Raw genomic sequence first — 22,404 nt, 5'->3', positions numbered from 1 at the left:
TCAAGGTTGAGACTTGCAGCGTAGCTCATGTAAAGCATTGATTTTAAACACCCAAAATATATTGCCAGCTTCGTTGCCGTGGCTCCAAGGGACTAGGAATGCATATGTTGTTTTTTGTTATTATTTTTTATTTTTATTTTTGAAACAAGAGTCTCGCTCTGTCACCCCGGCTGGAGTGCAGTGGTGTGATCTCAGCTCACTGCAACCTCCACTTCCAGGGTTCAAGCAGTTCTTGTGTCTCAGCCTCCCGAGTAGCTGGGATTACAGGCACCCGCCACCATGCCCAGCTAATTTTGTATTTTTAGTAGAGACGGGGTCTCACTGTGTTGGCCAGGCTGGTCTCAAACTCCTGACCTCAAGTGATCTGCCCACCTTGGCCTCCCAAAGTGCTGGCATTATAGGCATGAGCCACTGTGCCTGGCTGCCATGACCATTTTAAATGTGGCATTGAATATCTGCCTTTTTTTTTTAAGGCAGTACAGATGTCACCCCTCACACCTCTGTTCTGGGGCTGGTCTGGGCTGGCCAGGAGGGCTCCCAGGCTCGAGGCCGCGTCTGAAGTGTTGTTGGACAATGTGGAGCTGTGACCCCTTGGTCTTTGGGGACATGGGGCACCTTGAGATGCCCACAGTCTTGTGAGGGTTTATGGCTCAGTGTGTGGCTGCCGCGAGGCAGCTGTGGGCGGGGAGGAAGGAGAGCAGGGTCCATCTGTCCTGGTGTGGAAAATGCCCAAGAAAGTCAAGAAATGGTACAAAAAATCATCATCTGCCCTGGTGCCATTTCTGTTTAAAAAAAAAAATCACTCTGCGTGCGGTTCTGTGCTTGAGGAGGATGGAAAATACCTAGAAAGACGCACAAAGTGTTCTCATGGGGTCAGCACCGGGAAGTGGGATGGGAGGCTTGAGAGTGTGTGGAAAGGAGGACATGGTGTTATTCTGTTCTGTTTTATTTGGTAGAGCAAGTGATCAAAGTGAAGCTTGAGTGATTGGTGCAGCTTGGCCTGGCCATGGGTAGATCCCAGCATGTCCCGCCTCCCACTGCAGCTCCGTTTCTCGGTCGCGGATGAGACAGGTGGCCTGAGGCTGTGGGCGGAGGAGGGGCAGCCCGGTGTCCCCAGCAGGTGATTGTCCAGAATGTTCTTGGGCCAGCCTGAGGGAAGGGGTGGAGGAGAGCTGGGAGGGTGCACAGTGCGCCCTGCCCCACCCCACCCCGGGACTGGAACTCAGTTCTCAGCCTCGGGCTGGGAGGTGAGCCCAGGCTGCTGTCGGTGGAGGAAGATGCCGAGGAAGATGCCCTCAGGATGGAGGAAGATGCCAGTGGAGTTTGGTCAGCAGACAGCGTGGTCTTTCCCGCAGGGGATACGCAGTGCGCCCACTTGCAGGAAAAACGCTGCTTTAGTTTTTGAATTTTGCTCATTCTGTTTATCGTGCTGCTCATGCTAAGATTTGGATATTGTTGGTAGGAATCAGTGTCAATTGCATACAGTTGACTCTTGTACCCCACAAGCTTGAGCTTTGTGGGTCAACTTATATGTGAATTTTTTCAGCCAAACTCAGGGAGAAAATACAGTTTTCCTGCCATGTGAAACGTGTGTCGGAGGGCCGACTCTGTACACGCAGGTTCGGCAGGTCCACTTGTGGGGCTTGAGTGTGCCTGGATTTGGTGTCCATGGGGTCCTGGAACCGACTCCCTGAGTACAGCGAGGCCGTTTGCAGTAGCAGGTGGTTTCTTTTGTGGTTTCCGCATTGGTTTTGCCCCACACCATCTCTCTCATGCCGCAGCTGCTGCTGCTGATGACTGATGACCTGGGCGGGCGATGCCAGGCCCCCTCTCAGCTCAGGCCACTTCCTTGGAGAGACTCCTGTGCTAGGGGCACCATTTAGCAAAGTCCTGATTTTGGGATACGGAAAATTTGGGGGACGTGAATTCACTCAAATAAACGTTCAAAGTTGGCCTCAGAGACTTGCGTTCTTGTTTCATAAAAGACGCACTTTTTGGGGGAAATACTGCTTAACAACATTTAACTGGAAAGGCACTGAAACAAAGTTAAGCTTTTTTTGCATAATACCTTCACGTGGATACGGATTTTCATACAATTGTAATTGTTACTCATACATTCTACTAAGTCTTCTGCTATTTTTACTTAACGACTTAACATCCTTGTTCATTCAGTCACGAGTTTGGTTGTTCCACGGTTTGCTGGGGCCTCCCTGGGACCTGAGCACAGTGCTGGGGATGCAAAAGTAGGTGGTTCCTGATGGGATCGTGTCCACGTTGGTGGCTCTGCTTGTAAGGAGTCCACGTTGGTGGGGGAGGCCGACTGGTGACCGGAACCCACGCTGTGACGCCATCAATGGTGTGATGCAGGTGAGGACAGGGTCTGTAGATATGCGTGGAGGACGGTGGTCCCAGACCTGGGCAGGTGGAGGTGCCCCTGAGGCCCCCAGTGGACATTGACTGAGTGTGGCGAGAGCTGGCCAGGAGAGAGTTTGGGAGGTGTGGGAGAGACAAGAGCAGGAGGGGTGGCAGGGGCTAGGATGGAAAGGGGCTTCTGCAGAAACGGGGGCTGGGGCCTGAGCCCTGGCACCGGGAGAGATGGAGAGAGGGCAGTGCCGGCTTTGGAAGAGAAACAGCCAGAGCTGTGTAGCCTCGGGGTCCTGCATGGACACACCCTCAGCTTCCCCCGTGAGGCCCACGAATCCCAGGGGGAGTTTGTGTTATGCCACGGACCTCTCACAAGTGGGGGCCGAGGCAGAACTGAGGACATCTGGGTTCCGTGGTGGATCAGCCAGGATTCTGGTTGCAAATTACAGAAAACAACTTAAACTTTTGCAGGGAAGTGAGCGTGAGGAGGGGTCAGCCCAGAGCACTCTGGCCAGAAGCCATCTGGGCTCTAAGGCTGGGAGGCCCCTTGCCAGCTCACGTGCTGTGGAATGGCTTCCCTGCCTCCGGCCCTCGGCAGGTGGAAGGTGCTGCCTGGCAGCCCCTGCAAACTGAATGGGCCCACGCCCCTCCTGGCTCTACATCCCATTCTCAGGGACACGGCTGTCATGGGGGGACCAGGTGGGGCAGGGGAAGAGTATAGGGAACCCAGTAGAAGTGGCCGTGGACTCTCTTAGGAACGATAACCGGGTCACCTACCATAGATGAAGATGTTGTCGGCCTGTGTTCTTCTCGTGTTGGTCTGGGGCATGCGGCTGCCGTGGGCTGGCGTTATCCACAGCCCCGGTCTGGGGCTTGCAGTGGCTGTGGGCTGGCGTGGTCCACAGCCCCGGGGACCATGGTCCCTGGCCCTGAAATCGCATCCGGTGCTGTGTCACCTCGGGCCAGCTGTCTCCTGAGGGGAAGGGAACAGGGAACAGCCCTCCCCTTGTGGCCTCCCCAGCACCACCCACCCCCCAGGACCTCCAGTGTTGACTCTGCTGGGGTCTTCTCTCTCCTGGGGGGGTCCTTGTCCCAACGGGAGGACTCCATGGGCCGCAGGAGGTGTCAAGCTATTTTCTCTCCTGGAACTGGGTTGCTGGCAGCTCCCAGATGCAGGAGGAAAGGCTCAGAATTGCCTTCCTAATAAGGAATTGTTGATGTGAACTTTGGACGGCAAACACTGCTTACATTTCCTTTTCCATTTTGATGTGTTAATGGTGTGCGGCAACGCCGTGACGCACGGGGACGCAGGTGACGGGCACCCCCCCGCAAGGGGACCATGCACCTGTTTGATAATAAGGCATGCTTCTCTTACTGCAAATAAAAACTTCAATGGTTTTCTGCCAGAAAGACCCTGTCTTTTATGTAGGATACATAGAGGATCATTTGGCAAGTGATTGGGGATTTTGGGTTAGACTAAAAATAAATTAATTTCATTTTATAGCACACTGAACACATTTGAGTTAATTATTCATTGAGAATTTGAATAGCACACACTGTTCTGACTTCCGACTTCCCCCAATGAATGGCATTTGCTGTAACGTGACAAAACCCTGAGTCTTAGAATTATTGGGTAATGTGAAAAAAGGAAAAGTTGGTTCTCTGTTGTTTTGCTTTAAGGAAATTATATTATTTTACAGTCACTTAGTTTTCTCCTTTCCAATAAGAAAAATTGCTTTCTTACTACCTGAAAATTCGTGAAGGTCAAGGGGACACACCCTGCAGTGCATTAAAAGCCACCATCAAATGTGGACCTGGACTCAGTTTCCCTCTGTTCCCTCCCACCCTCAAATGTGGACGTGGACTCAGTTTCCCTGTTCTCTCCCACCATCCAATGTGGATGTGGACTCAGTTTCCCTCTGTTCTCTCCCACCCTCAAATGTGGACGTGGACTCAGTTTTCCTCTGTTCTCGCCCACCGTCAAATGTGGACGTGGACTCAGTTTCCCTCTGTTCTCTCCCGCCGTCAAATGTGGACGTGGACTCAGTTTCCCTCTGTTCTCTCCCGCCGTCAAATGTGGACGTGGACTCAGTTTCCCTCTGTTCTCGCCCACCGTCCAATGTGGACGTGGACTCAGTTTCCCTATGTTCTCCCCCACCATCCAATGTGGACATGGACTCAGTTTCCCTCTGTTCTCACCCACCCTCAAATGTGGACGTGGACTCAGTTTCCCTCTGTTCTTGCCCACCCTCAAATGTGGACGTGGACTTAGTTTCCCTCTGTTCTCGCCCACCATCCAATGTGGATGTGGGCTCAGTTTCCGTCTGTTCTCTCCCACCATCAAATGTGGACGTGGACTCAGTTTGCTTCTGTTCTCGCCCACCGTCAAATGTGGACGTGGACTCAGTTTCCCTCTGTTCTCTCCCACCATCCAGTGTGGACGTGGACTCAGTTTCCCTCTGTTCTCTCCCACCATCCAGTGTGGACGTGGACTCAGTTTCCTGCTGTTCTCTCCCACCGTCAAATGTGGACGTGGACTCAGTTTCCCTCTGTTCTCTCCCACCGTCCAATGTGGACGTGGGCTCAGTTTCCCTGTGTTCTCTCCCACCGTCAAATGTGGATGTGGACTCAGTTTCCCTCTGTTCTCGCCCACCGTCCAATGTGGACATGGACTCAGTTTCCTTCTGGTCTCGCCCACCATCCAATGTGGACGTGGACTCAGTTTCCCTCTGTTCTCGCCCACCGTCCAATGTGGACGTGGACTCAGTTTCCTTCTGTTCTCACCCACCGTCCAATGTGAACGTGGACTCAGTTTCGCTCTGTTCTCTCCCACCGTCAAATGTGGACGTGGACTCAGTTTCCTGCTGTTCTCTCCCACCGTCAAATGTGGACGTGGACTCAGTTTCCCTCTGTTCTCTCCCACCGTCAAATGTGGACGTGGACTCAGTTTCCCTCTGTTCTCTCCCACCATCCAATGTGGACGTGGATTCAGTTTCCCTCTGTTCTCTCCCACCATCCAATGTGGACGTGGACTCAGTTTCCCTGTTCTCGCCCACCATCCAATGTGGACGTGGACTCAGTTTCCCTCTGTTCTCTCCCACCGTCAAATGTGGATGTGGACTCAGTTTCCCTCTGTTCTCTCCCACCATCCAGTGTGGACGTGGACTCAGTTTCCTTCTGTTCTCGCCCACCATCCAGTGTGGACGTGGACTCAGTTTCCTTCTGTTCTCTCCCACCGTCAAATGTGGACGTGGACTCAGTTTCCCTCTGTTCTCTCCCGCCATCCAGTGTGGACGTGGACTCAGTTTCCTTCTGTTCTCGCCCACCATCCAATGTGGACGTGGACTCAGTTTCCTTCTGTTCTCACCCACCGTCCAATGTGGACATGGACTCAGTTTCCTTCTGGTCTCACCCACCATCCAATGTGGACGTGGACTCAGTTTCCCTCTGTTCTCGCCCACCGTCCAATGTGGACGTGGACTCAGTTTCCTTCTGTTCTCACCCACCGTCCAATGTGAACGTGGACTCAGTTTCCCTCTGTTCTCGCCCACCGTCAAATGTGGACGTGGACTCAGTTTCCTTCTGTTCTCACCCACCGTCCAATGTGAACGTGGACTCAGTTGCGCTCTGTTCTCTCCCACCGTCAAATGTGGACGTGGACTCAGTTTCCTTCTGTTCTCGCCCACCGTCCAATGTGGACATGGACTCAGTTTCCTTCTGGTCTCGCCCACCATCCAATATGGACGTGGACTCAGTTTCCCTCTGTTCTCGCCCACCGTCCAATGTGGACGTGGACTCAGTTTCCTTCTGTTCTCACCCACCGTCCAATGTGAACGTGGACTCAGTTTCGCTCTGTTCTCTCCCACCGTCAAATGTGGACGTGGACTCAGTTTCCTGCTGTTCTCGCCCACCATCCAATGTGGACGTGGACTCAGTTTCCTTCTGTTCTCGCCCACCATCCAATGTGGACGTGGACTCAGTTTCCCTCTGTTCTCTCCCACCATCCAATGTGGACGTGGACTCAGTTTCCTTCTGTTCTCACCCACCATCCAATGTGGACGTGGACTCAGTTTCCTTCTGTTCTCGCCCACCATCCAATGTGGACGTGGACTCAGTTTCCCTCTGTTCTCTCCCACCATCCAGTGTGGACGTGGACTCAGTTTCCTTCTGTTCTCGCCCACCATCCAATGTGGACGTGGACTCAGTTTCCTTCTGTTCTCGCCCACCATCCAATGTGGACATGGACTCAGTTTCCCTCTGTTCTCTCCCACCGTCAAATGTGGATGTGGACTCAGTTTCCCTCTGTTCTCTCCCACCATCCAGTGTGGACGTGGACTCAGTTTCCTTCTGTTCTCGCCCACCATCCAATGTGGATGTGGACTCAGTTTCCTTCTGTTCTCTCCCACCATCCAATGTGGACGTGGACTCAGTTTCCCTCTGTTCTCTCCCACCGTCAAATGTGGACGTGGACTCAGTTTCCCTCTGTTCTCTCCCACCATCCAATGTGGACGTGGATTCAGTTTCCCTCTGTTCTCTCCCACCATCCAATGTGGACGTGGACTCAGTTTCCCTCTGTTCTCTCCCACCGTCAAATGTGGACGTGGACTCAGTTTCCCTCTGTTCTCTCCCACCATCCAATGTGGACGTGGATTCAGTTTCCCTCTGTTCTCTCCCACCATCCAATGTGGACGTGGACTCAGTTTCCCTGTTCTCGCCCACCATCCAATGTGGACGTGGACTCAGTTTCCTTCTGTTCTCGCCCACCATCCAATGTGGACGTGGACTCAGTTTCCTTCTGTTCTCGCCCACCATCCAATGTGGACGTGGACTCAGTTTCCCTCTGTTCTCTCCCACCATCCAATGTGGACGTGGATTCAGTTTCCCTCTGTTCTCTCCCACCATCCAATGTGGACGTGGACTCAGTTTCCCTCTGTTCTCTCCCGCCATCCAATGTGGACGTGGACTCAGTTTCCCTCTGTTCTCTCCCACCGTCCAATGTGGACGTGGACTCAGTTTCCCTCTGTTCTCTCCCACTGTGAACTGTGGATGTGGACTCAGTTTCCCTCTGTTCTCACCCAGCTTGCCACCATGGCTCATTTCACTTTCACTCAGGAAAGGAAGAAACATTGTTTTTAATAGGTATGAAGGCAGTTGTTTTTAACCTAAGGAACAGAACATAATTCTAGCAATGGAAATTACCAACCAAGTGAGTCTGTGTGAGGTTTGGAAGAAAAAAAGGATTTTCACTTCCACACTGTGTGTGTGCCCACCTCCCCCAGTTGAGAGTCACAGATTTAATTACTTTAATTTTGAGCTTAAAATAATTTGACAGCCTAACAAAAACTACTACAGTCCTATAAAATTCTGCTTGTGTGTTTGGTTTTTCAGTTGCTTGGCTTAATATGGTGAATGAATGCATTATGAGTTGTTATTTTAGTAATTGCTATAAAAATTAATGTATGTTATAGCCAAGTGTTATAAAATTAATTTAACAGCAAAGTAAAACTAAAGCTGCATTGATTTCTCGCTGTACTTGTGCTTAAAGACGGCTCCATGAGGCAGGCCCTGTGATCCTGCAGGCCGGCAGGAGCAGGTGCTACCTGGCTGGTGCGGTCGCCACCCGTCCCCTCTTGCTGCCAGGCAGCTTTGCAATTTCCAGGCTATGGGGGAGTCAAGGCCGGTGGTCAGTAAGAGACAGTGGGGAGTTGGGTGGTGCAGGTTGGCATGGGGTGGAAGGAGGCGTGGAGTGTGGGTGTGGAGAGCCTGGGGGAGGCTGGACAGCAGCTCCAGTACCTGCACAGGGGGACAGGGTGCGAGGGGCACGGGGCAGTGAGTCGCTCCTGGAAACAGCCCTTGGGGTTTTTATAGATGGGCTTGTCTTCAGCTCTGCACCACATTCCTGCTGGGGCCGGGTGGAGAGTGGAGGCCTCGAGCGTGCGTTTCTCCAGGTGAGGGCCCAGCTGACACAGCCAGTGTTTCCTGGAGGCCCCTCACCTGGGAACGTGCCCCTGCTCTTCTCAGAACAAAATAAATCTTAAACTCTACACATCACCTTTCCAGAAAGTGTTTAAGTCTGTGTGCCTGTTAACTCACCTAAATTTAAAGAGTAATGATACAATATGCTTCTTTTTAGGGGAGAAAACTTAGCTGATTTAAAAGATAAAATCAGAGGTTGGGGGATGCAGCATTTTGGGGGAGACGGGGTTTATGTCCTAGTGGGCAGCAGTGTTTCCTGAACTATTGTGTTTGCTCTATTATTACATTACAGAAGTGACACGTCAAACCTAGGGAAATAGAAGGCAAAATAGCCCCCCCCATTCAGAGATAAACGTTATCAACATATTCATGCACTTCCTTCTGTTTTTGCTGTTTGCTTTTTATTTTAAGACCACGTTCATAGGATGGGTATATAATTGTTTACGGTGACTTTAAAAGCACCTTTCTTGTTAAAAAGAGTATTTTTTCATTCTGGAAAATTTAGACAACATGTTTTGTTTAAAAATTACTTATAATACCACCATCAAGTCATCAATGTTTTTATACATTTTCTTGGTCTCTTTATGGACTTAATATATACAATTTAACAGATGGGAAACAACATAATTTTATGAGTAAAATGTTTCTTGGCGTTAGAGATGGAGCAGAGAGGAGGCACAGGGCTTCCTGCTGGCTGAGGTGTGTGGCCAGGGTGTGACCAGTGGCCTCCCAAGTTTAGGGTCTGCACGGAGAAGGATTTCTAAATCACCTTACACCACACCCCCTGCAGCCGTGTGCCACTTTGATAAGGGGGTGTACTCTGATAGATTTTTCAAGACAAGACTTTGCTGGATCTGAGGCTGTTTTGGCTGCTTCTGGAGACGGCAGCTCTGGAACGTTCATGCCAGCTCTCCCTCAAGACCCCACGGATGCTATGTCCTCATCTTTTGGAATCCAGTGTTGTAGAGGAGAAGTCTGAGGCCAGTTTGATTTTTGCTTTGTGGTAGGAAACTGATGTTTTCAGGCTTTTCCCCTTTATTTCCATGATGAAGATGATGTCCCACCTCATCCGGAGGGGTCTTTCTTGTCTTGTCGGGAACATCCATCCTTTAGGTGCCTCTTCAGGTCCTCAGTCCCTTTCTCAGCTTCCTCACAGTCCTCCCCATCTCATCCATCTTCACTGTAATTCGGTTATTTTTTCATTTTTACGCTCACTTTCCCATGCGACTTTTATTCTTGTTTCACAGATGCTGGTGCTAAATTGTATGTCTGAGGCCCAGGGGCCGTGTTTCATTCTGTCTGCCTCTGCATGTACTTTTGAGAAGTAGGGGCGGGGTTGCCCCCTAGGTGCTGTTTCAGCTGGACCTGCCCAGGCTCCCTGAAGTGGGGGCATTGGGCAGAGCCCATGTGGCTCTATGGTGGGCCGTGTTGCTGAACCCTACGTCTGAGATTTGGGGGCCGTGTTTCATTCTGTCTGCCTCTGTGTGTACTTTCGAGAAGTGGGGGTGGGGGTTGCCCCCGGACGTTGTTTCAGCTGCACCTGCCCAGACTCCCTGAAGTGGGGGCGTCAGGCAGAACCCGTGTGGCTCTACGGTGGGCTGTGTTGCTGACAGAGCAAGAAGCTGCGCTCCCAGGATGCGCCTGCAGCTGTGGGCAAGTCTGGGATTGTGATGGGATCGTTTCCTTCTCTAAAATACATCTCAACTATTATCCAGAGGGTTGGCTGTAGGCTTTCAACAGCTTCACTCTTCTTAGTGACCAGGAGACAATTCACTAAACAGAGTTGCTGTCAGGGTTTAATTAGTCAGGAGTTTCTGCCAGAGGCTGGCGGGACAGCTCCCTCTGCAAGCCTCCTGCAGCCTCCCCATCCCCACTCTTGGGCCCGGCCACCTGCCTTGGTCTGCAGAAGGTGCACATTCTCTGTTCTCCTGAGGGGCTTCTGGACTTCAGGACAGCCTTGGCAAGCTGATGTGTAACTCCCAGTCTCTTCTCTTTTTTAGTAAGGAATACGCTCACGGAATCCTGATCTTCTAGATTGTTTCATGTTTTTAAAACAGCCGCAGCTTCCTAAGCCACCTTGTGTCTGAGTGTGAATCACTTATTATTTTTCACTGCAGAATGAACAGAACTGGAATCGTAGGATTTAGAGGGTGATAAAAAGACAGAGGTTAGGATATTCTATTTTCTCACCTCTTCCATACACTTTTTCCTTAAATACACCCTCATACGTCTGTGAAGTTCTTCCCAATTCTGTAACTTCACTCCACCCTCAAGTGGAACATTTGTGAACAGTAACAAGTATTGATGTGTGCAACTCTGCAACCCAGCTGGAATTAATGCTTTTTATTTATCAATGGATGGTCATTGGATGGCCAGAGGGATTCCCTGTGCATTGTGGGGGCCCAGTGCCTGCTTGTGAGTGACATGGACATAACAAGGGTTAGGGAATCTCAGCCTCTGTGATTCGAGTAGTGACATCAAGGCAGGTGGATGACTCTTTGAGCTTGGCATGCTCCTGGGTGGCACAGCACAGCTGACGTGGAGTGGGGCAAGGGCTTGTTCCACGGGCTTCTGTGTTGTTTTTTGTTTTTGTTTTTTTTGAGATGGAGTCTCACTCTGTCACCCAGGCTGGAGTGCAGTGGTGCGATCTCAGCTCACTGCAGGCTCCGCCTCCCGGGTTGGTGCCATTCTCCTGCCTCAGCCTCCCCAGTAACTGGGACTATAGGTACCCGCCACCACGCCTGGCTAATTTTTTTGTATTTTTAGTAGAGACGGGGTTTTACCGTGTTAGCCAGGATGGTCTCGATCTCCTGACATCATGATCCACCCGCCTTGGCCTCCCAAAGTGCTGGGATTACAGGCTTGAGCCACCGTGCCCGGCCTGTTATTTTTTTTTTTTTGAGATGGAGTCTCACTCTGTCGCCCAGGCTGGAGTGCAGTGGCGTGATCTTGGCTCACTGCAACCTCCACTCACTGCAACCTCTGCCTCCCAGTTCAAGCAATTGTCCTGCCTCAGCCCCCCAAGTAGCTGGGATTACAGGCATGTGCCACCATGCCTGGCTGATTTTTGTATTTTTAGTAGAGATGGGATTTTGCCATGTTGGTCTGGCTGGTCTTAAACTGTTGGCCTCAAGTGATCTGCCCGCCTTGGCCTCCCAAAGTGCTGAGATTACAGGTGTGGGCCACCGTGCCCGGCCCTGTGTTTGATTCTTAAATCTTCTTTTTCTTTTTAATCTTTCTCTTTCTGGAGGACCACTCAGTGGATATAAGGAAGAGTTCACAGACGTCCATATTACATTCCTTTCTTAAATTAGCCTCCCTTGAACACTGCTGTAGGGTACAGACGCATGAAGGGCTGAAAGGGTGGTTGTGTCCCAGTAAGTGTGAGAGTGGAGCGGGTCTGTGAGACCCCGGTGCCGGTGAGGGCACCCGTGTGCAATGGCCTGGGACGGGGGTGTGCGGAGCCCTGACCATGGCACATGCCCTTCAGCTTTGATGTTTCAGGCCCTTGCTCTGGTCATCAGTGAGCAGAAGGTCTAACAGCAGTGATATTTATCACTAGTTGTGTTGGCCAACGTGTTAGGAGGGTGAAGCTGTTTGACTTAAGCTGCTTGATTGGTTTGCATTTAAATAGACACCTGGTGGCCTGGTGCCTGGACACTTGCTCTGTGACCTGCCCCATGTGGCTCCTCCCTCTGGTATGCATTAGATGAGATGGGCGTGTTTAGGGTGATGTGGCCCTAGACTGGAATGCATTTGAAGTGCAAACCCTGCCCCACCCCAGACCTGCCCCACCCCAGTGTGACGTTAGGAGGCGGAGGCCCAGCATCCTTCACCTGCCCTCCAGGTGGGTCTGAGGTTGCTGAGGTTTCAGACCACTGCTTTGCTAGCACACCAGTGAGTCCTGCGTAAAGAGGCCAGGATCTGAAAGGGCAGGTTACCAAATTGTGTAGCAGAAAAATAGAAATGTTTCCTTAGAATGGGTGTAGGAAGGAAAATAATTTCCTTCATCATATCTGGAAAAGATTTCAAATTAGTAGGCACTATTTGGAATTATTAGTGGTCTCCTGTATTTCTTTCTTTCTTTTCTTTTTTTGATACAAGGTCTCGCCCTGTTGCCCAGGCTGGAGTGCAGTGGTGCAATCTTGGCTCCCTGCAACCTCTGCCTCCTGGGCTCAGGTGATCCTCCCACCTCAGCCCCCTGAGTAGCTGGGACTACAGGCGCGCTACCACACCTGGCTAATTTTTGTATTTTTTTTTGTAGAGACGGGGTCTTGCTATGTTGCCCAGGCTGGTCTGGAATTCCAGCATTTCTCCTGCCTCAGCCTCCCAAAATGCGTCTGTACCCCTGCCCCAACAAGGAAGGACAAGAGGTGTGAGCCACACGCCTGGCCTCCTGTCTTTCCTTGTTGGAGCAGGGATGTAGAAGCACTTGCCGCAGCTGACTTGAGTACATCTGACTTTACTTAGCGTTCCTCATGGGTAACCTGGCAGTGCTGTGCACCAGTGCTGCTGGCCAGCTGTTTTTTCAATGTACTGGCAGAAAATCAAGCTGACACCCGGGTTCCTTTCTCCCTGGGTACTGACCAGGTGGGAGAGGAGGGGCGTTGTGTGAGTATCATCTTCATGAGGGCTGGTGGGGGAACATCAACTTTAAGGTGCCTGGGATCTAAGGCATGGAACCCAGCAGTGCAGAGGAATGTAGGGGATGTAGCCTCGGGAGCAGAGACGTGCGGGCCGTTGCCCTCGTTCCTGGCGGGGTCTGAGTGCAGGAATAGGTTGGTGACCCAGCTGAGGTCACAAGACCTGCCTGGATGCATGGCTGGCGTCCGTGCTGGCCCCAAAACTGCCCATTTGGGGATTCCCCTCAGTCGCAGACTCACCTAGGGGTCCGGAGAGCGTCCCCACTATGACCTCAAAGAACGAGGTGTTGCCTTGAGATCTTCCAAGGTGAGGGTAGGATTTTTTTTTTTTTTTTTTTTTTTTCAATTAGCAATAATTTGTTGTGAATGATCTTGGACCTATTTTCCACTTCTTTGTATAGGAAGAGAGACAGAATAAAAAGTCTCAATGTGCCAGATGCCATGTAATGAAGCCATGGGGTTAACGTTGTTGATTATTACGTAGCATCACGTTAATTGGAACATATTCACACGTGTCCACAGCGTGTGCATGTGCCCAGTCCGATGAGCGCGTTGGGTTAGGGTCGCTGCTGGTTCATGCAGCCCCTCTGGGTGGGGCTGTCTCTGTGGCTTGGCCAACACCCTTGCTGCTGCCACTGTTGGAGTCTCCAGCCTTGACCGGCCTTGCTGCCCCCAGGTTCTCGGGGCCTGCGCACCCTCTTCCCGGCGCCCACCCTCTTCTCGGCGCCCACCCTCTACCCGGCGCCCACCCTCTACCCGGCGCGCAGCCTCTTCCCCGCGCGCAGCCTCTTCCCCGCGCGCACCCTCGTCCCGGCACGCACCCTCGTCCCCCGTCGCGTCCACCCGGGGTCTGTGGTGTGTTTCTACTCTGGCCATGCCCACCTCTTGCTGTGAGCTAAGTTTATTGAGGTGCAGTAAGAAACCAACAGAGGGGAGCAGAGTCCGAGGCTGTCAGGGCGCAAGGGAGCCTTGGGCATCTCTTCCCCAGCTCTGGCGACCCACCCTTCGGGATGAAGTGCAGGGGAGAGGTGAGTTCTAAAGGTAAGGCTGCGGTGATTTCCTGAGCCTTAATTATCTAACACTTGGCCATCTGCCATGTGGCCCCATCGAAGGGCACCTCTGGGGACAAAGCAAAGCCTTTGGTGGCCGTGGGCGGGGCGGCCGTGCCTGTCTGTGTGTCCTGCACCGGGAGCCCCGCCAGCCGTGGGGACGTTCAGGCACTTGCCACCTGTGGGAGGTGTGTGTTAGCCGCGTGGTAGGTGCGGATGCGTGGAGGGACAGGCACAGGCCCACAGGCGTGGCGGGTATGGGAGATTTAGCCGTGTGGAGATGCGTGGAGGGACAGGCACAGGCCCACATGCGTGGCGGGTATGGGAGATTTAGCCGTGTGGAGATGCGTGGAGGGACATGCACAGGCCCACATGTGTGGCGGGTGTGGGAGATTTAGCCGCGTGGGGATGCGTGGAGGGACATGCACAGGCCCACAGGCGTGGTGGGTGTGGGAGAAAGCGCGCAGAGTGCCCAGCAGATGCCGCGTGGTCAGCGGAAGCCTTGGATACAGGCCGGGCGGGGGAGGGACATCTGGAAATATGCTTTAAGCAGCATCAATGGATAATGCTGTGATTTGCCTTCTTTTCGTGGTCCAAAACACGTTCTAGTGATGTCGCTGATTTGTGTGTACCTGGGACAAGGAACTAAATGTATTAGGGCCTTGATGTAATCTGTAAAACAGGCACAATATGCCTATTTCAAAGAGGCAGTGGACATGAAAGACTGCTCTAAACTATTCAGTGCAATGAGAATGCTTCGTTGTCATTAGCAAAGTAAAATGCCTCCAAGTCGAGCTTGCCATGCGTTTAATGACCTTGGACATGAGCTTCCTAAACCTGCCAGAAAGTGCTTCCAGCGTGGCTTCATGCAGGGGCTTCAGTGGAGAATGTGCATACGCGGCTGATACTGAGAGCCGGGCAGCACCCTGACAGCCTGACACATCCCCATGTGTGGACCGTGAGCCGGACAGCACCCTCCCAACCTGACACATCCCCATGTGTGGACCGTGAGCCGGGCAGCACCCTCCCGACCTGACACGTCCCCATGTGTGGACCGTGAGCTGGGCAGCACCCTCCCGACCTGACGCGTCCCCATGTGTGGATTGTGAGCCGGGCAGCACCCTGACAGCCTGACAAATCCCCATGTGTGGACCGTGAGCCGGACAGCACCCTCCCGACCTGACGCGTCCCCATGTGTGGATTGTGAGCCGGGCAGCACCCTGACAGCCTGACACATCCCCATGTGTGGACCGTGAGCCGGACAGCACCCTCCCGACCTGACACGTCCCCATGTGTGGACCGTGAGCCGGGCAGCACCCTCCCGACCTGACGCGTCCCCATGTGTGGACCGTGAGCCGGGCAGCACCCTCCCGACCTGACGCGTCCCCATGTGTGGACCGTGAGCCGGGCAGCACCCCCCGACCTGACGCGTCCCCATGTGTGGACCGTGAGCCGGGCAGCACCCTGATGGCCTGACGCGTCCCCATGTGTGGACCGTGAGCCGGGCAGCACCCTCCCGACCTGACGCGTTCCCATGTGTGGACTGTGAGCCGGACAGCACCTTGATGGCCTGACGCGTCCCCATGTGTGGACCGTGAGCCGGGCAGCACCCCCCGACCTGACGCGTCCCCACGTGTGGACCGTGAGCCGGGCAGCACCCTGATGGCCTGACACGTCCCCATGTGTGGACCGTGAGCCGGGCAGCACCCTCCCGACCTGACGCGTCCCCATGTGTGGACCGTGAGCCAGGCAGCACCCCCCGACCTGACGCATCCCCATGTGTGGACCGTGAGCCGGGCAGCACCCTGATGGCCTGACGCGTCCCCATGTGTGGACCGTGAGCCGGGCAGCACCCTCCCGACCTGACGCGTCCCCATGTGTGGACCGTGAGCCGGGCAGCACCCCCCGACCTGACGCATCCCCATGTGTGGACCGTGAGCCGGGCAGCACCCTGATGGCCTGATGCGTCCCCATGTGTGGACCGTGAGCCGGGCAGCACCCTCCCGACCTGACGCGTCCCCACGTGTGGACCGTGAGCCGGGCAGCACCCCCCGACCTGACGCGTCCCCACGTGTGGACCGTGAGCCGGGCAGCACCCTCCCGACCTGACGCGTCCCCATGTGTGGACCGTGAGCCGGGCAGCACCCCCCGACCTGACGCGTCCCCATGTGTGGACCGTGAGCCGGGCAGCACCCCCCGACCTGACGCGTCCCCATGTGTGGACCGTGAGCCGGGCAGCACCCTGATGGCCTGACGCGTCCCCATGTGTGGACCGTGAGCCGGGCAGCACCCTCCCGACCTGACGCGTTCCCATGTGTGGACTGTGAGCCGGACAGCACCCTGATGGCCTGACGCGTCCCCATGTGTGGACCGTGAGCCGGGCAGCACCCTCCCGACCTGACGCGTCCCCATGTGTGGACTGTGAGCCGGGCAGCACCCCCCGACCTGACGCGTCCCCATGTGTGGACCGTGAGCCGGGCAGCACCCTGATGGCCTGACGCGTCCCCATGTGTGGACCGTGAGCCGGGCAGCACCCTGATGGCCTGACGCGTCCCCATGTGTGGACCGTGAGCCGGGCAGCACCCCCCGACCTGACGCGTCCCCATGTGTGGACCGTGAGCCGGGCAGCACCCTGATGGCCTGACGCGTCCCCATGTGTGGACCGTGAGCCGGGCAGCACCCTCCCGACCTGACGCGTTCCCATGTGTGGATTGTGAGCCGGACAGCACCCTGATGGCCTGACGCGTCCCCATGTGTGGACCGTGAGCCGGGCAGCACCCTGATGGCCTGACGCGTCCCCATGTGTGGACCGTGAGCCGGGCAGCACCCCCCGACCTGACGCGTCCCCATGTGTGGACCGTGAGCCGGGCAGCACCCTGATGGCCTGACGCGTCCCCTTGTGCCCATTGTGGGACCTCCATCATGCAGGAAGGTGACATGCATCAAACTGAATGCAGGGAGGAGGGTCCAAGATTGTGTGCGGGCTCCGTGTCTCGTCCTTCTGAGGCCTTCTGGGAAGCCAGGAGGGCAGTGGGGTCTTTTGTGTGTTTCCTCCTGGTGGCCGTGGGTTTGTAGAAATGGCTTTTTGCAAAAGGGCCCGGAGGAGGAATTAGAGCCTGTCCTGGAAAGGATGATGCCTTCGCGGGCACCTCTTTCCATTACTCCAGTGCTCCCGTGATTTTAAATATGTGCACCCTGCAGACTTCAGCCTTATAGTGTCCTGGGTGAATAAATGCCAGGATTGCTCCAATGCCGGCAAACCTGAAACAGGAATTTCTCTGCATTAAGTTTGTCACCAAAATGGGAGGTAAGGGGAGAGGGGAAGGAACTTCTTGGCCTCGTCAGCCCTTTTCTTGAAACTCACAGTCAAACTTTGTCAAGTTCTACATGATAGTGCTTGAGGCGATGCACTTATTTATGTTATGTCTTGTTTTCTGAGTACGGTGCTTCGAGAATTTAAATATTTAGGTGAAATTGCCATGCACAGTTGAATTGGCACCATAATTTGACTCTCTGTAAAGCCTTTTGGTTTCCTGTTAGAGTGACCATTTTTTGAGTCAACTGAAGCAAACCCTGCTGTCAGCACGAAGGAGCCACTTTATAGTTAGGAGATCAAATTAAATAGAATTCTCCTAAATAGAGCGTGCTCTTTTCATAAATTTTAAAAATTCATTTATTCATCAAACACATACTGAGTACTTATCACCCTGGTTGCTAGTTACTGTTCATATATGTTTTTAAGGAATTACTTCCACCTAGCTCTGAAATAACATTGCATTTAGAATTTAGCCCAGAGGTGATTAAGCATGAGCTTTTCACAGCAGTCCTGTTTTCATTTTTACTTGAGAACATGTTCTCAGACTCGGTGCCCAGCTGACGTTACCTGTGCGTTGCCCGAGGCACACACCTGGCCGGGGCTGTGTCTCTGGGGCTTCAGAGGAGGAAGGAAGGGCTGCCAGGCGTCTGGCCCTTCCACGTTTCCCTGGTGGAGGGATTAGGCCTTGGGCAGGAGTCTTGGCTTGTCTTAATGGATTAGCTGGTGTCTCTCAGTCAGCTCTGCCTTGGTGTTAAGCTCTGGACTGACTCTGACCTCTGAGTGGCAGAGGAGAGGACGGTGATTTAGAATCAGTCATGCAGACCAGGGCACTCCGCGGGTCTTGGGTAAAAAGTGGTGGCAATCGATTGCTTGCCCTTTTGGGAGAACTGTGTGGATTGACTCCTCTGAAGACCTCTTTCTTTTGATTTTATCTTGAGACTTTGTAGAAGCAAAAATGCCTTTAAACAAAATTAAATGATGGGCTTTTGTAATGTTTGTGTCTCCCCAGGATTCACAATTGGAATCCTCACCCCCGAGGAGATGGTGCTAGGAGGGGGAGCTTTGGGCGGTGAGGAGGTCGTGAGGGTCTCATAGATGGGATTTGTGCCCTCATAAAAGGGACTACAGAGAGCTCCCTCGCTCCTTCCACTGTGTGCGGACCCAGTGAGAAGGCGCCGTCTGTGAACCAGGAAGCCCTCACCAGACAAACCTGTCAGGCCTTGACCATGGACTTCCCAGCCTGAGAGCTGTGAGAAATGAACTTGTGTTGCTTGTCAGCCCCCTCCCAGCCTATGGTGTGTTGTTACAGCAGCCTAGGTGGACAAAGGCAGGTTGTGAATTTTCTGTCATATTTTCTGGCTTCAGATACTTGGTAGGGAGATGTCACCATCTTACGCAGGTGGGACCGTCTGGAATCAGACGTTATGTTATGATTTGACCCTGTTCTTGCCCCACGCCTGTGCAGTTCACACCTCCAGGTGTCTCGGCTGCCCGTGGCCCCTCCAGGTGTTTCTGATGCGGGGATGTGGGTGCTGGTGCACACGAGTCCCATGTGGTGCCGGTCGCAGCTATGCCGTCGGGGAGCAGGGCTAGGAGCTCCCGCCCCTCGTGAACCAGCAGCCTCACCGGGAAGCTGCTGAGAAGTGTATGACGGAAGGTGATCGTGCCTCGAGACTGAAACTTCCTGTTTACAGGGAACTGAGGTGCATAGGAGGGAATTTAATGATGCTCTGAGAGACAGATGCATCTGGGGGACGTTCTGCAGGACGTTGGCCCCAGACTCTCGAAAAGTCATCACAGATAAAGGGTGTGAACCTGTCCCTGACGAAGATGGGGAAGGAGAGTCACTCGGCGCAGTGTGTGGCCCAGATAGAAAAGACGTTTTCGGGAGAATTGTGCTTATTGAATATAAAGTGGACAGCGATGCTCTGAAATGGTTCTTGTCTGCCGATGATGGTTCTGCGGCTGCAGAGGGTCCTTTATTCTTAGGGAACGCGTCCGTGAGGACTCGGCGAGGCGGCAGGAGCCTGTCACCTTCAACTGGCTCCAGAGGAGAAACGAATCTGTCTCTCTGTATAATCTACAGAGAGAGAGAGTGAGAAAGCAAATCTACCGAAATGTTAGTTGTCGGAACTCCACGTGGAGAAAACTTGGCCACTCATCGTACTGTTCTTCCACTTTTTAAATATGTTTGAACATTTTCATAATGAAAATGTGGGAAAGTAAAAATACATCTGGAAATTGGTATGGAAGTGAGTCAAGCCAAGCACCCTTGGGTTCAGCCGGGAGGAGCCGACGAGCCGTTGGTGTTCTGTCGACTTGTCGTGGGGATTTCCTCCTCCTGGGTTCACCACCTAGTTTTCCTTGTGATAAAGTTATTTTATATGTAGCTATGAGCACAGGTTGATGCTGAAAACACACGTGTAGTGTGGATTGTCATTAAGAATGTGGAGAACTGGCTAAAGAAACCACTTGTACAGTTTTGAGATGAGCACTGCCTGCCTCAGCATCTGTGGTAACAGCTTCACTTGGGTGCAGAGCTTGGCAGAGGTTTGAATGACTCTGTCTCGATGATCGTCTGTCAGAGGACAAGGTTAAGTGTCACCACCGAGGACCCCGTCGAGCCTCTGGGCTGGAAGTAACTTCCCCTGGGCTGGTGAGGCAGCCTCTGGGGGTCTTTCCTGACAAGACCCTTCACTGAGCTGCAGTTTGGCCACCTCTGCCCTCGCCTCCCTGACTGCAGGGCCTCGAGGTCTCACCACCTCCAGCCTGAGCACCCAGTGCCCAGGGGCAATTTCCCGCCTTCCCCGGGGGCTCAGGATGCTGGCTCCTGGGGCAGTGCCCGCAGCTGGGCCCCTCCTCCAGGGCTAGCCACGGCCTCCTGCTGTGTCATACCAGCTGCTTCCCCGCAGCTGCAGCCCACACTGGGCGGCCGCTTCTGCTTCTGTTGGATGAGGAGACGCAGGCCCTCGCCCAGGCCCCCATGGGCCCTCGCCCAGGCCCCCATGGGCCCTCAACGCCCCAGAGACCCGGCTTCCCGGCCTCGCTCCTGCTGGCCCTAAGGCTGTGCCACCTCCCCCTGCCCAGTCCCTGGTCTCTGTACAGTGTCTGTCCAGGACGTCTATCCATCCATCCTTGACATCCTGTCCAGATGAGGCCACTGTTATCCCAGTCTGTGAGGGGCGATTACAGCCCAGGTGCCGGCCGATGTGGAGACGCTGATGGACTTCAGTGTGCAGGAAAGTGAGTTCCTTCATATCCACAGCCAGCTGGGAGCCCACCCCATTCACAGGTGGATTTGCCTTGTTTTTTGGCCCAATCACCTACATTAAATCAGAAGAATCACAGTTCCCTGCTCTTCTGGCTTTTGTGACTGTCCGCCTCTCTCCTCTGCCTTGGATTGGAGGGTGGGGTGTGTCATGGGTTCGTGGAATCCTCTCTCTGTTCTTGTGTAGCCACCAGGGACTGTTATCCAGGCTGATTCCACAGGAGGAGTTTGGGGTGAGTTCCTGAGCGAGAGTTGGGAAGACTGACGTCTGCGTAAATCTTGCTTGTTCGTGGTTATTCCTCTCAGTCTTCTTAAATTCTGAAAAATTGGGGGCCAATTAGAAATAAGGATTTAGGTATGGATCGGTGAGGACAGAATGTTGATCTAATTGGCTTTACGTTGTGTGTGATAATTTTACGCTACTCTCCGGAAGAACTTAAGATGTTGACAGTGTCGTGAGAATCATTTTTTTCTTTTTCTTTTTCTTTTCTTTTTTTTTTTGAGATGGAGTCTTGCTCTTTTTGCCCAGGCTGGAGTGCAATGGTGCAATCTTGGCTCACTGCAATCTCTGCCTCCTGGGTTCAAACAATTCTCCTGCCTCAGCCCCCCAGTAGCTGAGATTATAGGTGCTCACCAACACACCCAGCTAAATTTTTGTATTTTTAGTAGAGACAGGGTTTCACTCTTAAGGACGTTGTTCATTAAGTACTAATTGGTGGCCTGCCGTTGAACTAATTTCAGTGTAGTACTGACATCATCAGCCACGGCAGAAACTTACTTGGCATCCCTGGAAGAGAGGGCAGGGAAGCATAGCAACCTGAAACCACCTCATTCTCCAGCGCTACTTCCAACTCTGAGCTGATGGTCATTACGAGTGGATCTGCCCTGGACAAGTAGTTTAGTGTAGCTGCCTTGGACGGGCAGGTGAAAAGTAACAAACCGCCAGAAAACTCAGCTAATAAAATGTTAGGAGAGACTTGGGGCACCAGGAAGGGGTGAGGCCTGTCTCTCTGTGTGCCATCTGTGTGGAGCCTCAGTATCTAGGGGACAGCGTTGACGCCGAGCCCCAGATTTTTATTAGCGTTTCCATGTATAAAACGCCACTCGTGAGCTGTGGACTGGGAGGCTCTTTCTGATGATTAGGCTTCATAATGCGGGATCACTAGGCAAGGTGGACGTGAGGGCCATAGGATCTGGAGACTGTCCAGGGCTGCTTTCTGGAAGGCGGCCAGCCTGCTGGAGGGGGACAACAGGCTTGTCCCTTCAGCAGTGAAGCCACCAAAGAGAGTCTTTTTGAGAATAAAAGAGAGAAACTTTTAAGGAAAAAAGCAGTTTCTGTCTCTGTTTGGGAGTTGAGTGCATTTTCCCGCATTTATTCAGAGATGTTCCTCAGTTCCCACTGTGTGCCGTGGCCCCGCTATGGGGTAGGGTCACCCCACCACGTACCTAACCCAGGAAAACTTGTCTGCAGTTATTTCAGAGGCTGTTTGCATTTCTTGTGCCTCAATGGGTGGAGGGAGTTTTTCCTCCTACTGTTTTTAGTCAGTTTTCTTAATCTAGCCTGTTACTGGGATAAGTTCCAGAGCTGAGCAGTTTTAAAAACAATCTTTGCACCTTGCATGGAGAGCAGTCCGCCTGTGGGTGGTTTGTTCCTGGAGGTGCTGCAGTGGCCTTGGGTGACGCGAGGGCCCCCTGGCTCAGGATGGGCCGAGGGAGGAATGCGTGAGCAGTGGGCACCGGCCGGAGGCAGGGGAGGCGTGGCCACCTGTGGCTCGAACTCTCCCCATC

The 22,404-nt window shown here is 53.3% G+C and overlaps 2 protein-coding genes and 1 long non-coding RNA gene across 6 annotated transcripts in view; 1 reads left to right on the top strand and 2 right to left on the bottom strand.

Moving 5' to 3' along the window:
- The window catches only part of DIP2C (disco interacting protein 2 homolog C), a 432,829-nt gene that overhangs the window by 35,247 nt on the left and 375,178 nt on the right, over positions 1-22,404 (top strand). The gene's annotated exons all lie outside the window — the stretch shown is intronic.
- DIP2C-AS1 (DIP2C antisense RNA 1) lies at positions 2,169-3,474 on the bottom strand. Its single transcript, XR_010113147.1, has 3 exons — positions 3,406-3,474; positions 3,142-3,293; positions 2,169-2,473 (listed from the first exon to the last, which is right to left on the bottom strand). It is a non-coding gene; the product is annotated as a DIP2C antisense RNA 1 (long non-coding RNA).
- LOC134731077 (uncharacterized) lies at positions 13,303-16,736 on the bottom strand. Its single transcript, XM_063607220.1, has 2 exons — positions 15,456-16,736; positions 13,303-15,407 (listed from the first exon to the last, which is right to left on the bottom strand). Exons 1-2 carry the CDS (start codon positions 16,734-16,736, stop codon positions 14,910-14,912), a joined length of 1,779 nt encoding a protein of 592 aa, XP_063463290.1. The 3' UTR covers positions 13,303-14,909.

Source organism: Pan paniscus, chromosome 8, assembly GCF_029289425.2.
Source record: "Pan paniscus chromosome 8, NHGRI_mPanPan1-v2.0_pri, whole genome shotgun sequence".
Classification (NCBI taxonomy): domain Eukaryota; kingdom Metazoa; phylum Chordata; class Mammalia; order Primates; family Hominidae; genus Pan; species Pan paniscus.
Note: the sequence above shows the minus strand (reverse complement) of the source record. Positions and strands in the feature narration are given on the sequence as shown.